Here is a 17,841-nt window from a genome sequence, read left to right as displayed (position 1 = left end):
ATCTTCCCGTATCTCCCGGCCTTTTCCAAGTATACCTCCTCCTCTTGTGATTCTTGAACAGGGTATTCGCTATTACTAGCTGAAACTTGTTACAGAACTCAATTAGTCTTTCTCCTCTTTCATTCCTCGTCCCAAGCCCATATTCTCCTGTAACCTTTTCTTCTACTCCTTCCCCTACAACTGCATTCCAGTCGCCCATGACTATCAGATTTTCGTCCCCCTTTACATACTGCATTACCCTTTCAATATCCTCATACACTTTCTCTATCTGTTCATCTTCAGCTTGCGACGTCGGCATGTATACACCTGAACTATCGTTGTCGGTGTTGGTCTGCTGTCGATTCTGATTAGAACAACCCGGTCACTGAACTGTTCACAGTAACACACCCTCTGCCCTACCTTCCTATTCATAACGAATCCTACACCTGTTATACCATTTTCTGCTGCTGTTGATATTACCCGATACTCATCTGACCAGAAATCCTTGTCTTCCTTCCACTTCACTTCACTGATCCCTACTATATCTAGATTGAGCCTTTGCATTTCCCTTTTCAGATTTTCTAGTTTCCCTACCACGTTCAAGCTTCTGACATTCCACGCCCCGACTCGTAGAACGTTATCCTTTCGTTGATTATTCAATCTTTTTCTCATGACGACTAACGACTACCAACTAGTCAAGGAATATCAGGATTACAAGAGCCGTCACAGATGCCGATGCAAGGGTTTCTGTTTGCCGAATGCCTGGGGCCTCTACCCGCCATCTTGTGTAGTGTCAACAGTCAAGCACGGAGGGCCTGCCGTCATGGCCGAGCGGTTCTAGGTACTTCCGTCCGGAACCGCGATGCTGCTACTGTCGCAGCTTCAAATCCTGCTTCGGGCATGGACGTGTGTGATGTCCTTAGGTTAGTTAGGTTTAAGTAGTTCTCAGTCTAGGGGATGATGACCGCAGATGTTAAGTTCCATAGTGCTCAGAGCCATTTGAACCATTTTAAAGCACGGAGGACGTGGAGTTACACTATGGGGTGCTTTTCGTGGCTGGAGTGTGATCTCATTACTGCGATTAAGAAAACACTAAATGTGGAAGGATATGAGCACATTTTACAGCACTGTGTGCTGCGTTTAGTAGAGCAACAGAGTGAGGTTTTCATTCTGCAGCGGAGTGTGCGCTGATACGAAACTTCCTGGCAGATTAGATCTGGAAGCCGGACCTAGACTCGAACTCATAACCTCTGCCTTTTGCGAGCAAATGCTCTATCGACTGAGGTATCCAAGCACGACTCACGACACATCCTCACAGCTTTATTTTCGTCCGTACTTCATCTCCTCCCTTCTAAACTACACAGAAACTCTCCTGCGAAACTTGCAACACTAGCACTCCTAGAGGAAAGGATACTGGGAAGACATGGCTTAGCCACATGCTGGGGGTTGTTTTCTGAATGAAATTTTCACTTGGCAGCGGACTGTGCTCTGATATGAAACTTCCTCGCAGATTAAAACTGTGTGCCGGACCGAGACCTGAGATACTGGCGGAAATAGCTCTGTGAGGACGGGTCGTGAGTCGTGCTTGGATAGCTCAGTCGACAGAGCGCTTGCCCCTAAAAGGCAAAGATCCAGAGTTAGAGCATTGGTCTGGGACACATAAATGGTTCAAATGGCTCTGAGCACTATGGGACTTAACATCTATGGTCATCAGTCACGTAGAACTTAGAACTACTTAAACCTAACTAACCTAAGGACATCACACAACACCCAGTCATCACGAGGCAGAGAAAATCCCTGACCCCGCCGGGAATCGAACCCGGGAACCCGGGCGTGGGAAACGAGAACGCTACCGCACGACCACGAGCTGCGGACGTCTGGGACACAATCTGGCAGGAAGATTCAGTAGAGGAACAGTTCGGGGATGATGGATCATCATGACAATGCACCCTGTCATAATGGAGGTTGTGTGAGCCAGTGGTTTGTAGACAATAAAATAGACTGGCGTAACCACAGTCCCGACTGGAACCCAATGGAAGACCTTTGGGATTTGAAATTTTTGAAAACATACTCAGCGACCTTAAAATTGGTTAAAATTTTAATTTTAACCTTTGGGATCACTTAGAGCGTCGACTTCGCTCCGTACCCCAGCGTCCAACATTACTACCTTATTTGGTTTCGGCTCTTGAGGAATAATGGGCTGTGATTTCTCCACAGACATTCGGACACCTCATCGAAAGTGTCTACAGCAGAGTTAAAGCTGTATGAATATTCTGACATGTCCCAAAGCACACACACGACACGTTCATGTAATCTGATAGCCTAACTGGGCAATGAATTCGCCTTCTTCAGTGCGGCTGCACAGATATGTCCGACCTCCCGTGGGAATCTCAGAAGAGCGAATATGGAGAAAATGCACAGGGGCTGCGGATACGTGCCGCTCGATGGGAGTGTGGATCGATCGTGAGGCGAGTCGAGATAGTCGATGCAGTTGCGATAACACTGTGTCCCAGATGGCGCTGTGGTTACCGCACCTGCCTAGTAAGCAGGAGATCGCGGGTTCGAATCCCGTCGCCGCTCATTTCGCATATTGTCCCAAAACAGCTGACAGCAGTGATCTCTCCCCTTTCCTTTCCTTTCCTTTCCTTTCCTTTCCTTAAGCCGTCGTCACACGGACCGTGCATCCGAACGTTGATAGTTGAGCGTGCTGAGTTTCTGACGTCATAGCGTGGAATAGCACGTTCGGAAGTCTTTCCCAACATGCAGAGCAATATCTGGCATGTCAGATATTCTGAGCGTGCGTCTGAGCGTTGACCAATGAGATGGCACAACGCCACCTTCGTCACACGCACACCGTCTACCTTCAGAGTTGTGAGGCGCCGTATTGGCATTCATTTCAAGCCTATATGTATATATGCCGTTTCTGAGGACCAGCAAGTTGAGAATCTCTGGAAAACCCGTTGTTAACTGTGTGATTAGTTCCAATAAAATAATGAGAAACACCATATTCGTGGCAAAAGAATTATTGTAACTTGCGTGTTAAGAGAGTAGGGTATTTGAAGGCAGCGACACACTGAAGATCCACCCAAAACGCATTGTTCTTGGTACAGTTTCTTATAATTAAATTTCAATTAGTAACATATCTACGATTAAGGTTTTCAGCACGGGGTAACACACTATGGTTAGATGCCAAAGCTATATTGTTGGTTTAGCGTAATGAGTAGTGTCATTGTGCTGGGAAGAGTTATTAGGTGGGGCGGTGGTTCGCGTCTTGACACTTACAAATTCTTTTTCCTTACATTCGCTATTTTATTAGGTTCTGATACTTTATTATTAGTTTAATATAAGTATAAGTATATACTATAATATTTGATGTTATGTAAATGTAGGTTCACCTTTTTTTGAGGGGTGATTTTGTTCGATTGGCTTAATGTACAGGACAGCTTGCGCTACTTGTACAAAGATATTTTGCTCCTTTTTCTTTTACGCTTCGTAATTCACATGTTGCAAAGATTGTGCTACTGGGTAGGAACGGTGATCAAGTAAGACTGACTAAAATGTGGGAATGACGAAATAATGTTTATCTTATGCGGAGAAGTATTCCAAATTTGTACTGCACTGTTTGTAATGGAACTTTCATAAGCCTGTGTCCTTATTGATTGGACATGGTACTTTCCTTTTCGTGGACGATAGAGGAAATGTGCGTTTTAATAGAGCTAACGTGGGACTTTTACGCGCGCCCGTCGAGTGAACAGTGTGATTTACGAAATAGAAACATCCCTCAGCTGCCACTGGAGTGCATTGCGGTCGCGTATACCACGTTGGGGCTCACGTACCGTATGCACAAGTCGCATCGTTCCTGAGCGTTCAGCAGCACGTTGGAGTTTGCACGCTCAACGTTAACGTTCGACAGCACGGTCCGTGTGCCGACGGCTTTACCTTTCCTCCTCTCTCTGCGTTCAGTTTACATATAGCGTTAAAGCTGTCGTAAAGGCACGGGTGGTTACGCCTCATATTAGTGTCCAGAAATAGATGTGTGGGTACTTTTGATCTGTTAGTGTGTGTACTAGTGCCTTGGCAACTGTTTGTATCCCTTTGATTTCCCGAATAAACCTTTACTCGCAAACGCCTGCGTCTCAGACTGGACTGCATCACCACGTAGGATGCAGCAGCAATCTGGAGGGGGGCAGGGAAGGGAAAGGGATAGTTGTACGGCTGAGGTGGGAGACAAGCTCTGTCTGGTGGAGTGTGTAGGAACTAGAGTTCCAACAGGCACAGCATGAGGAGGTTGTGATGCAGGGAGGTGGGCAAAAAAGGAGAGGAAGAGGGAAAGATGGGCAGATGCATTGGCCGAGGACTGCAAATAAACAGGGAGGAAGATGAGAATAGGGAGGAGATGATAAGACAGAGAGGGCGGAAATTGTTGGGTGAAGGGTATGCGGACAGTATGTTACCGTAGATTGAGGCCGGAATAATTATGGGAGAGAAGAATGTGTTGCAAGGTTAACTCCCATCTGCACAGTTCAGAAAAGTTGGTAGTAGACGGAAGGATCCAGACGGCTCAGGTGGTGAAGCGGCCAATGAAATCAAGCATGTTATGTTGCACTGCATGTTGTGCCTTAGGGTGGCCTACTTTGCTCTAGGCAACAGTTTGGCGGTGGCCTTCACCCTGGTGGACAGCTGGTTGCAGCAATATAAAAGGCTGTGCAATGACTGCAGCAAAGGTGGTAAATGACATGGCAGGTTTCATAGGTGGTCTGGCCCCTGATGTGGCAAGATAAACTTTGACAGGACTGGAATAGGAAGTGCTGGGTGGGTGGATTGGGCAGGTTTAGCACCTGGGTCCTCCACAGGTATATGATCCTTGTGGCGAGGAGTTGGGATTGTGAGTGGCATAGGGATGGATAGGATGTTGTAGAAGTTGGATGGGCAACGGAACATGACTTTAGGAGGGGGGTGGGGTGTGAAGTATCTCGGCATCTCGTGTAGGATGTCCCTCATTTCAGGCCATGATGATAGGTAATCAAAGCTCTGGCAAAGGATGTGGTTCAGGTGATCCAGTCCGAGGTGGGAATGGGTGATGAAGGGTCACTCCTTTGTGGCTTGTTCTTGTGGGTGGTGGGAGGATTTGGAGTATGAGGGGAAATTGCATGGGAGATCTGTTTGCGGACTACGTCTGGGGGATAGTGCCTGTCTGTGAAGGGCTTTGTGAGACCGCAGCATACTGAGTAAGGGAGTTGTGGCACTGCAGAGTCCGAGAGATGGCACCACCGGCTCGTATCGACGTCATATTTAGTTCGTAGCATATTTTGGAAAGAACGCACACCAAGTTTCAGCCATATTGGTCTATTTCTTTGTGTTTGGCATTCGTGTGACTCGAGGAAGTTGCAGTTCACTGTTGGAAGGACTCCCGTAGAGTGAGGAGTGCTCTACGAGTGGCGGGCCCGTAGCTCGGGCAGAGGGCAGTGACGTGGCGCCGGCTCGTTACCTCCGGGCGAGCGCGGGTGTCAGCCAGCGGCGGCCGTTACTCTTCATTAGGGATGCTGAGTTACTGGCCGCAATTACACTGAGAGCACGGCCGAGGTGGGCCGGCGGGGCGCAGCGCCACGGCCGCGTCCGTGGCCGGCCACCGAGCAGGGCGGCGGCGTACACCGACTCGTCCGCAAATCGACACGCAGCTGTTATACACGAACGCAAACACCATCTATTCAAGTTTTCATTTTATTGGACAAATGGTTATGAGTTCTTTTTGAGACTATTAAATACGTATTACACTGAGCGCAGGTCGCCAGCTCACGACAATTTACACTACTGGCCATTAAAATTGCTACACCACGAAGATAACGTGCTACAGACGCGAAATTTAACCGACAGGAAGAAGATGCTGTGATATGAAAATGATTAGCTTTTCAGAGCATTCGCACAAGGTTGGCGCCTGTGGCGACACCTACAACGTGCTCACATGAGGAAAGTTTCCAACCGATTTCTCATACACAAACAGCAGTTGACCGGAGTTGCCTGGTGAAACGTTGTTCTTATGCCTCGTGTAAGGACGAGAAATCACGTTTCCGACTTTGATAAAGTTCGGATTGTAGCCTATCGCGATTTCGGTTTATCGTATTGCGACATTGCTGCTCGCGTTGGTCGAGATCCAATGACTGTTAGCAGAATATGGAATCGGTGGGTTCAGGAGGGTAATACGGAACGCCGTGCTGGATCCCAACGGCCTCGTATCACTAGCAGTCGAGATGACAGGCATCTTATCCGCATGGCTGTAACGGATCGTTCAGCCATGTCTCGATCCTTGAGGCAACAGATGGGGACGTTTGCAAGACAACAACCATCTGCACGTACAGTTCGACGACGTTTGTAGCAGCATGGACTATCGAGCTGAGACCATGGCTCCTATTACCCTTGACGCTGCATCACAGACAGGAGCGCCTGCGATGGTGTTCTCAACGACGAATCTCGGTGCACGAATGGCAAAACGTCATTTTTTCGGATGAATCCAGGTTTTGTTTACAGCATCATGATGGTCGCATCCGTGTTTGGCGACATCGCGGTGATCGCACATTGGAAGCGTGTATTCGTCATCGCCATTCTGGCGTATCACCCGGCGTGATGTTTGGCGTGCCATTGGTTACACGTCTCAGTCACCTCTTGTTCGCATTGACGACACTGAACAGTGGACGTTACATTTCAGATGTGTTACGACCCGTGGCTCTACCCTTCATTCGACCCCTGCAAAAGACTACATTTCAGCAGGATAATGCACGGCCGCATGTTGCAGGTCCTGTACGGGCCTTTCTGGATACAGAAATTGTTCGACTGCTGCCCTGGCCAGCACATTCTCCAGATCTCTCACCAATTGAAAACGTCTGGTCAACGGTGGCCGAGCAATTGGCTCGTCACAATACGCCAATCACTACCCCTTAGGAACTGTGGTATCGTGTTGAAGCTGCATGGGCAGCTGTACCTGTACACGCCATCCAATCTCTGTTTGACTCAATGCCCAGGCGTATCAAGGCCGTTATTACGGCCAGAGGTGGTTGTTCTGGGTACTGATTTCTCAGGATCTATCCACCCAAAATTGCGTGAAAATGTAATCACATGTCAGTTCTAGTATAATATATTTGTCCAATGAATACCCGTTTATCATCTGCATTTCTTCTTGGTGTAGCAATTTTAATGGCCAGTAGTTTAGTTAAACTCTACTCTGAACTCAATCTTTGCCAACTAACGACCTGAGTTTCGCGGTACTTCGCAATTAACGCATCTGAGGGTGACCTGTAAAAGAGTCCTAGGCGGCGTTTGTGTTCCTGTGTCTTGGAACTGGTCACGGTGTCATGTGTATATTACGTCTGCAGTTATGACTTTGTTGTTGCTGGCAGGTTACTGTGCACTGGAACAGCGGTAAGACTTTTGTAGTTCCCTCAACAAGTTTACAGGATTGTATAAAATGTTTTATAGGGGAAGTCTTTATAAATTACGTGCAGCACCTTAATCACGTTCAGTATGTTTTTCTTTCCACTGTGCCTTCAGATTGTTAGTTTTTTTCATACCAGCCCTGGCTGTGCAGCAGGTTTCAGACGGAGCTTTGGAGGACCATCCATCGCTTTGGCTGAGACTAGCGCTGCGGAAAGACAGACAGGCAGAGCCGGCGGCGGCCGAGTAGAGCTACTCACTGGTGGGTGGTGACGTTGAAGAAGAGGTGCGAGAACTGCGGCGCCGAGTCCTCTGGCCCGTGCGGCGCGGGGAAGCTGAGCACCAGCATGACGGGCTTGCGCGAGAAGTACTGCTTGCTCTGCCGCAGGAACGCCACCGAGTCGTTGGCGATCAGGTCCGGATAGTAGTCCTGAAAACAAACAGCGCCGTCCGACATTTAACACACGCCTCCAGGTCGGCCGTACCGACATTGTCAAAAAATAAATAAATAGATAAAAAAATAAACACTACTTGAACACGGACTACCGCAGACAGTCAGAAAATAATACAAAGCAAAATAATGTAACCTTTTGACAGCTGAATTGATGCTAGAGCTCCAATCGGCTACCGTGTGGTAACAGAAGAACTTAATGCTGTTGCTATGCTATGCTTAGTGCCATTCCTTCCATGTTTCATATTCACTAAACGAGGCGATGATTTTTCCAATGCGAAGTTCAAGTAATATCTCGTCTCCTGTTAATGTCAACGTATAATAAAATCTGCATTAACTCTACCGCACAACTCCACCCCTCAGCTATGGTCAATGAAGTCGAAGTGCAATATACTACACACGAACAAAGTGGCAGATAAGTAATCGTATAATCGAAAATCAGAGACGAGAAATTAATTGAGACCTGACATGTTTCAGTTCAAAAGGAACTGATCACGAGTATATCCGTATGCTTGCCATCTACGAGGACGTGCTGAAAACTATTGCCTCCAAGCTTTTTAAATAAAACAAACGTTGTTGACATTCTACATCTTTGTTCTTCATGTCTTCGTAATTATTTCTCAACATAGTCGCCCTCGCGACGAACATTCTTCCAATGAGGAACCAGTTTGTTGATACCGACACTGTAGAATGTCTGACATTATTGACGGAGCCACAACCTCAGCTATGCTTACACCGCTTCCTTACTATCAAAGTGAAATCCTCGAAGGTTTTCTTTAAGTTTTGGAAAGAGATGAATATCGAATGCGGCCAAGTCGGGACTCTATGGGGGCTGATCGACGACAGTGAATCCAAGGTGTCGCGTTATTGCAGATGTCGCAGCGCTCGTGTGTCCTGTTGAAGCAGAGAGTGCTCCACGTGTGGGCCAACTCTTCGAATTCGAAACTCGATTACAGCACGCTCTTTCTCACGGGTTACCTAAAGCTCATAAGACTTCGTGTAGACGTGACGTCAGACGCTGTATCGAAGGTGAAAAGAGCTGTCCATCGACTCACGACCGTTCGATTCACAACAAGTGAGGCGAACAAGACGTTCAAAACAGTAATTTCTTCTCAAGTAGAAGGTACTACAGGTTACCTTTTTTATTTACTGCAACATACGTTGTTTATAAATGCGTAAGGTTCTGCATTCATTTGGGCTGGGCTGTAGATAAGGGAGACATAAAAGTGTTGGCAAGAATTAACTCCGAAATTTACTGAAAAAAATTTACCAATTATTTTTCCTAATACGGTTTTATCAACCCCGAAACTGAAACGACTTATTCATTTACAATTAAAAATAGTGTAAAAAAGAGCTCAAGTGCGCTAGCATAGAATTCAATAACGTATTTATTCAACATTGTTCACTAAGGAGTTTCAAAAAAATAAGTTAATTTTTACGAAGTCTGAGAATTAGTCTCAGCAGTTGGTCTGCAATTACAAAGAGTGGGTAGTCAGTTTAGCAGACGAATTAAAGTTACAGCTCATTTACGTCATATTCAGTGTTATGCTGTTTCAACATATTGAGGATCTCTCGAAATCACATTGCAATATTAAATTTGGTATAATAAAATGACGACAAACGTAATATTGGTAGTTAAAGGTGTGAAACTTCCTGGCAGATTAAAACTGTGTGCCGCACCGAGACTCGAACTCGGGACCTTTGCCTTTCGCGGGCAAGTGCTCTACCAACTGAGCTACCCAAGCACAACTCACGCCCCGACCTCACAGCTTTATTTCTGCCAGCGAAAGGCAAAGGTTCCGAGTTCGAGTCTCGGTCCGGCACACAGTTTTAATCTGCCAGGAAGTTTCATATCAGTGCACACTCCGCTGCCGAGTGAAAACCTCATTCCAGTTAAAGATGTGCTTTAACTTTACACATTTGTTTGGAAAAGTGGTGTCCTAACGTAATTAGCTCGTAATTTATCTTTTACAATTTACACACATGGCTGATACTAAATTACCTTTTAATTCTTTTGCAAACATGTCGATTTTCACTTTGCTTTTTATTTTGAGTGGTAGTTTGTTTTCAAGCTGACCAAAGTGTTTTGAATATTTATTGGCATTTGCGCATTTCATGCTTAATTTGTAAATTACTGACAAGGACAACATACGAGAGAGAGAGAGAGAGAGAGAGAGAGAGAGAGAGAGGGGGGGGGGGCGGGGGCTGGGAGAAAGACAGAGTTGGTATTCAACATTATATTATGGCGTTAATTGGCTCTCGCGTCGAAGCTATGGAATGAACTGCGATGGCTAAAAGCATTAAAAATTGTGTTATAAAGTATTTGTTGCTGCCTGTTTATGGAATGTCGCAGGGAGCGTATAAAGTTAAGCCGAATCGTGTGTAAAACAGGTACACAACTGCGGATATGTGCAGCATAGCGTGAACTGAATTAGTGAATTAGTCACTGCGCTCATGAGCAGACAATTGTTAGAGAGGAATGACTGGTCGTGAAAGTGATCGAAAATAATGTATAAAAATCAGCGTATGAACAGTGGAGACTTATGAAGGAATTATTTGCCAATATAATGACAGTTTAATTAGGGCTGAATCACGTTAATTGGTAGCGTAGCTCCCACAAATTCCCTCCATATTGAATCTTATACGTAATAAGCGAACATTTCAGTTCGGTCGGAGTAAAGGTTTTACGGAAGAAGAAGCAGTCTTGTGCTGGACTTGGGAGCTGAGCGGGTAAGCTCACGGTTGTAAAGCATAAACTCCTCTCCCCACGTACAGTACTTACCAGCTGGCCTTCTTATGCAACATACATCTAACAGTACGATATTCTGATCCTCTAATTTTGTGGGGTACCAAGAAATCGATCAAACTGACAACGATAACGTACCATAGTTCAATCGTTATAACACATAGAAACATAAAGTTATCATCTGATTGATGCCTATACGGAGTAATTATTATTAACGTGTAAAAATACACGAAGCGACGTGGATGACGCTGAGACGAATAATTTGATATAAGACATTAGGGGGTCGCAAATGTCGAGAAATATCCCGAAAGTGGTTGGCAAAAGAAGAACATGTGCCGTCACCAGACGACGTACCTCACCGCACGTGCAGCGGCTGGTCCTGTCGATCCGACCCTCGGCCGGCTGGGGGGGCAGTGACACACATTCCTCCGCCAGGGTGCTCTGTATTCGTTGTTGCATTATCCGATGTGATACGGTATTACTCAGGGTAGTGGTAATCGAATACTACAATGAATCGGTTTACGTTTACGAAACACAAAGTTGCCCAACGAAGCGATGTAATGCACTTACCCCTAGCAGCGAGAGTAGTAATGACAAGCCCAACATGTTCGACATTTGTAATCCTCTTTTGGGGTATTTCCCGACATTTGCGACCCCATGTGTCTTATATTAGTTATCTAGGCGTCATCTACATCGCTTCGGTTTTTTTGTTAACGTTAATAGGAACCACCCTGTATATAAGGGGCAGTAGAAAAAAAAGAGAGCGGAAAAAAGTAAGCAGACATTTTAATACTTCAAAAATAATAACAGTAACAATTAATAGATTTATCCCACTGTTACGCAACAAGACGGTCAATGCAATCATGCAGAAAAGTTTGCGGTTGGATACGAACCAGGCGTGCACCCGAAGCAAATCATCGACCACGAATGTCTTTCTTCACAGCTCCAAAAATATGGAAACTGAATGGGAAGAGATCGCGGCTGTATGGAGGGTGTGTAAGGGCTTTCCAGCGAAACTTCTGCAGTGTAGTCGAAACAACCTGGGCATCATGTCGGCCCGCCCATTGTATTTCAATTTTAATGGCTTGCAGCAAAGGTAAGTGATTTTAAACGATGGAGTACTGTGATCTACTTGGACACAAAACACTATTCGTCTTACCCACACTAGTTCCAGCAAAATTTTGGTGTTGGTAGTTGACTTTTAACTCTGAAAGTATGTAAGACTTACAATGAAATTAAAATTTATGCTCTTTGTATGTAACAATTATATACTCCAATACCTCAGTGCCTTGTATTTTCTCATACATCACCAAACTATTATGGTATGCGATTCGCTGTTCATAATGCCATCTGCTACATGAGTGCTTCTTCTAAAAGTGGAAGCTTCAGTTACATGTTACTTCGCAGACCACTGTACGGTGTGCGTCAGACGCATCGAAGTGTACCGCTGAAACGTTCTCTCATTTCGCCTTCGGGGCTCGTGTTCCGTCGCACCAAGTCCCTATGGCGGCGGCGCTCGCCAATTCACGCACTCCGTAACGATGTGTGGGACGCGAGGTGACTTTCTCGACTTGTTGCTCCGCAGGTTTACCCGACAACGTTTACTGGCGGACCCAGACCAGTTGGCTGCTCTCTCACACAAACACTTTACGAGGAAGATGGTCTTGACACGGGTAATAGTCTGGCTGTTACTTTAGCGGACATTTTTTGTGATCTAATGAGAATGTAAATTGTTTCACAAGTTTCGACAGCTAAAAAAATTATTTTTACAAATGTTACGTCGACGGAATCTGAAAAAATGTGATAGTAATTACAGTAACGTATTTGATGAAGCAATGAGCAGCACGCGCCCAAAAATAACTTTCGTTAGGCTGGGAGATGATGGGACTCCATTAACTATCTAGGTCTTAACCATTAAGAAAATTAACAAGCATAATTTATTTGTTTTCAGGAAACCGCGTTAAAGATTCTTTCTCACATTCATAGGAAGAATCTTAAGGAAATGTAACTCGTCCACGAAAGAAGAGGATTATAAGGCGCTTGAATACTGTTCATCAATATGAGACCCGGTCAGAGTAGGACTGATAGAAGAGATAGAGAAGATCCAACGAAAAGCGGCTCGTTTCGCCTCGGGATCGGCGCGAGAGCATTATAGAAATGCTCAACAAACTCCATTGGCAGTCGCTACAAGTGACCCGAAAGATTTTATAATTATACATCCTGAGAATTATAACTCTAGAAAGATTCTCTCATAACGGAGATATACAAACAAGTAAATTAAGTAGAGTTGTTCATCACAGAGAGGTTTGCTTTTGAAATTTCGAGACAGTAGTGTCTGGGAAAAGTCGGGCAACATATCACTTCCTCCCATATACATCTTGCGGAGTGATCACGACGAGAAAACTCGGGAAATTAGAGCCAATACAGAGGCTTACCGACAATCATTCTTCCCAAGCGCCATTCGCGAGTGTAAAAGGGAAGAGGGCACCAAAAGTACCCTCCGCCACACGCTGTTTGGGGGCTTTCCGGAGTATGATGTAGATGTAGATGTAAGTAATGTTGTAGATATGATTTCCAAGTTAACAACAGATTAAAACTTCTTGTAAAATTAGTTTGAGAAGAGCATGTAATACTGTTTTTTCTTTGTTGTTATTTCATCCCCTTCGCACCATATGGGCGTTGAGTGAGCTGTAAACATTACAATATTCTGTTCTTGATCCAAGCGAGTTAAAAAAATTATGAGAATTAGAAACAAATTTTGGGTCTGTTTTTCTGTTTAAACTGAAAGTCAAAGACAGACAGTACAAATAAATAAATAAATAAATAAATAAAAACTATATATATATATATATATATATATATATATATATATATACATTTTAAAAACTTATCGCAGGCAGGTGAAATTCTTCTGACAGAAAACACTAACGCATTGCACTTTCACTTAAAATTTGAAGGACCTGCAGTAGGGTGAGAAGTATTGCCGGAGAAGAGATGATGTTCGTAAGATTGAGGGATGTGTGTAAAAATATAGGGGTGTGTTAGGTAGGAAGACCACGTAGATGACTGGTAGGAGTTGAGGGGGATAGTGGGAAAGACAGTCAGTGGGAATACAACAAATTTGATGACTCTGTGATACATAGGATTGACAGCAATAATAGTGGTAAGTACTATATCGGCCGCTCTTGTAATATAAAATTTAAGTAGAATTTACAACTACGAAAGAAAAATTACTTGGAATTGCATTTAGCAGAGAGCAACCATACTATACTAAACACTGAGAATAGTATGCGTGTTCTCACACGAGCACCAAAAGGTTGTACTTTCCAATTTGTTGGCGATGCTTGAAATCTATGGAAATGAGAGTCATGAAGAGTGCCCGCTACCTACTTGGCTTTGTTTGAGAGGGTCCAACATCGACCATCTAAGGTCTCATTTACGTATACCTTTCCTGTTTCTTACATAGTATGGAGCACATTAGATATATGCTGTACTTCGTTATGCTGATCATGTCACCATGCTTTTTGACTGTCTTTTCTCTGTTTGTATAACATATTTCGCTGGCTGTATGATCCATTCTTGGTGTCTTGACAGATTGTGAGATTCATTGCGCCCTCTGGCGGCTGTGTTTCCCAGGTCAGTAATGCTGTATTTCGCCGGATACGCTAACAGAGGGCGCTGATTACTTACTCTAGCCTTAAGGTTTATCATTATGATTTTTTTCGCCAGTTATTTTATCATTTTTGGGTAATTTTGTTAGTCCCCTAAGCTTGATACTTGGGTATGTCGTTACTGGTTATCTAAAAATTACCGTAATAGTGTTTCGGAATCACGTATTGTTGCTTTCTCATTTCCTTTTTAATAATTGCAAAAATTAGTTTCATTTGCTTTTTAATGTATTTCATTTTATAATTGTACAAAGTTAGAACACATTCCAATCCCAGACCAGCTTTTATCTAATTTTAAGGTTTTATTTGATTATATTTTTGTATAATTGCACGAGTATATTAGTCGAATGTATGCCGTGACGATTCTGACGGTACTGTGCTCTGGTTCGCATCAGTTACGTTCCACGATGCCTAGCTGATTTTGTTTGTGTCTCTTGACGATGTCACTATGGTTTTATTGTATCAGGATATGTTTTAAACTAATACGTTTCATAAGATTTCTAAGCTTGTGTATGAAACTTACCTACGAGAGTAATACTCTCATTATGTAATCATTTATTGTTTACAAGATGTAGATTGTCCATTACTTGTATTTTGTTTGCCCATTTTCCCGCAGATGTGATGTCCACCATTGACCGAAACTGATTATCTGAGGACAATTTTTTTGTGATCACAGACTGGAATAAAGTAAACAAATACTACACTTTCTGGATCACTGTTCTTATTCTCGACTATATCGCAGCTTGTGAATAAAGGTGTGTGCACACTTTCATGGAATATCAGTTTATAGTATATCTCAGTGCTTCCCAAAAGTTTTTGATTCCCAGTGGCCTTAAATTATCAGAATTTTTTTCGCGGCGCCGTAAGTCTTGTTTATCAGAGTTGTAGTGCGCAGCTGATACGGTTAGGCTAGTTTAAAAATATAATAATAAATGAAACATCTATTTCATATTCACAGCCGGCCGAAGTGGCCGTGCGGTTCTAGGCGCTGCAGTCTGGAACCACGCGACCGCTACGGTCGCAGGTTCGAATCCTGCCTCGGGCATGGATGTGTGTGATGTCCTTAGGTTAGTTAGGTTTAACTAGTTCTAAGTTCTAGGGGACTAATGACCTCAGCAGTTGAGTCCCATAGTGCTCAGAGCCATTTGAACAATTTTTTTTTCATATTCACAAACAACTGACTGATTATCAATAGAACATATAATGGAATGAATAAACTTCTTGTTCTCTAGAGAACTTTTCACATCTCATATTGCATTCGGTTACAGCTATCGTCATTCCTTGTTCAATGTCAATTTTTAAAAAATCAGTATTGCATGACACATGCCTTACAGAAGATCTGGAACATACATCAGTGGATATTTATTTCTCTTCTCTGTATCTGTTACAGTTTCACAAAATGTATAATAACGGAACGTGTTCGCGATCCCCCTATAGCACAGTTTTGGAGTCACTCAGAGAAAAGTGAAAATACAGTACATAGGATAACAGCTCAAAGTGAGACAATCGGTACATCGGGCAGTTACATAAAATGAGAAAACAAATCGAGAGATACGAGGAGCGTACAATGTACTTGTCATTTTCACGCGCATCTGATACTTCAGGATTATAAGTGAAACGGTATAATCTTTTGCAAAGCTCAACTGGAAAGCTATTTTATTTGTCTGTGCTGACATGTGCGACATGTTGTCGCGATACCACCTGAACGTACTCGTACTTGTGTGTTCCTGTCAGATTTCTATCGCACTATCCGCCTGGACGCGGCAGCGGGAGCTGTGAACGTTTCGTTGCTTTTTTGTTATTTCCTTCTTTTCGCTTGCCCTTCTGTCTGCCGACATGCGCTTACGCGGGCGAGCAGCTGCACTGCCGTTTGTTTATGGAACTAGGCTGGAATAAACGTCACGCAGGCGCTGATGAATAACACATGTCAGCAGGCACCTCCGTATCACATGCGACGCTTAACCTTTGCGCCGGCGACGAGATATTTCATCTCCTCACGCGTTCGCTGTGGCTGTTTATACAAAAGCCAGGGCAAATGTCGCTGCAGCTCCAGCGATAAACGATCAGAACATTTGTGGAATCGGATATTATGAACCGTTTTCAGTAACGTCCCAATACGGATTACGTAACACAGGCTATTCTTTGAAACTGGATCGACTGAAAGAGTATCCGGGATAGGAAACTGAAAATGTGAGTTGCATAGTAGCCGTTATTATCGCTCTGTTTCTTACTAATATTAGCTTTTCTTCGCTTTTAGTGGGTTCAAATGGTTCAAATGGCTCTGAGCACTATGGGACTCAACTTCTCAGGTCATTAGTCCCCTAGAACTTAGAACTACTTAAACCTAACTAACCTAAGGACATCACACACATCCATGCCCGAGGCAGGATTCGAACCTGCGACCGTAGCAGTCGCACGGTTCCGGACTGCGCGCCTAGAACCGCTAGACCACCGCGGCCGGCTTTTAGTGGGTAATTGAAGAACATGATTTACCGCCAGAGCTGCTGACAAAATTTCTTTATTGAACAACGAGTTTCTGTCCATGGACCATCATTAGGTTCATAAAGCGTATACATTATACTAGACAGTATAAAATCAAAGGTGTCAAACAATAAAATACACAAGTTCGTCACTGTTGTCAAACAGTAATACGAATTACTGCGTCGGTCAAAGCAACGCCAAACAGTGCAAACATTCTTTTTATATCAACAGCCAGCATTAATCTTATGAACTACACATTAATGTTTAGAACATATGAGGCGTGTTTTTTTAAGTATGTACCGTTCTGGTTCAAAATGGTTCAAATGGCTCTGAGCACTACGGGACTCAACTGCTGTGGTCATAAGTCCCCTAGAACTTAGAACTACTTAAACCTAACTAACCTAAGGACAGCACACAACACCCAGCCATCACGAGGCAGAGAAAATCCCTGACCCCGTCGGGAATCGAACCCGGGAACCCGGGCGTGGGAAGCGAGAACGCTACCGCACGACCACGAGATGCGGGCTGTACCGTTCTCTTTCGTTTACCGTTCTCAAATGAAAATAAAACAAGTAGACTTTTCTTAGCAATTTTATTTTTGCGTGAAAGCCTGTACTTTTATCTACTTATCTAAGCAATTTCCACTAATATTAAGGCACTTGTCGTATCGTACAACCAGATTTTGAATACTCAAAGAAATCTTCCACCTGGTTAGACAAACACTGCAACCCCGTCGTTTTGACTTTTTCATCGTTTTCGTGGTACTTACCACCCACCAGCTTCTTCAAATGCTGTAGTACGTGGTAGCCACTAGATCGGAGCTGTACCTAGGGTGATCAAGTTGCACGGCGCAACTTTCTTCAGGGCTCACAATACGTTGTAAAATTTATGGTGTCACCACGATGCCAAAAATTCACAAGCAATACCCCCCCCCCTGTTCCCAAAAGAATTATACATGATTTTGAGCTGAAATTCTTTGCTTGAACTTCACTTTCTTGGGTGACGTTAAATACCGCCATTCCATGGAATGCTGCTTTGATTCAGGTGTAATGTAAGCCTCCATGTTTCGTCGCCTGTCATAATTTGGCTTA

At 44.0% G+C, this 17,841-nt stretch overlaps 1 protein-coding gene across 2 annotated transcripts in view; it reads right to left on the bottom strand.

Annotated features, from left to right (window-relative positions):
- LOC126236416 (extracellular sulfatase SULF-1 homolog) overlaps positions 1–17,841 on the bottom strand; it is a 799,264-nt gene that overhangs the window by 208,270 nt on the left and 573,153 nt on the right. For both annotated transcript variants that reach the window (XM_049945711.1, XM_049945712.1), the window contains exon 6: positions 7,665–7,834. In XM_049945711.1, coding sequence (XP_049801668.1) covers positions 7,665–7,834 — 170 coding nt within the window. The remainder of the gene's footprint in view (positions 1–7,664; positions 7,835–17,841) is intronic.

Source organism: Schistocerca nitens, chromosome 2 (assembly GCF_023898315.1).
Source record: "Schistocerca nitens isolate TAMUIC-IGC-003100 chromosome 2, iqSchNite1.1, whole genome shotgun sequence".
In the NCBI taxonomy this organism is placed as follows: Eukaryota; Metazoa; Arthropoda; class Insecta; order Orthoptera; family Acrididae; genus Schistocerca; species Schistocerca nitens.
This window is presented reverse-complemented; position numbering and strand designations above follow the sequence as displayed.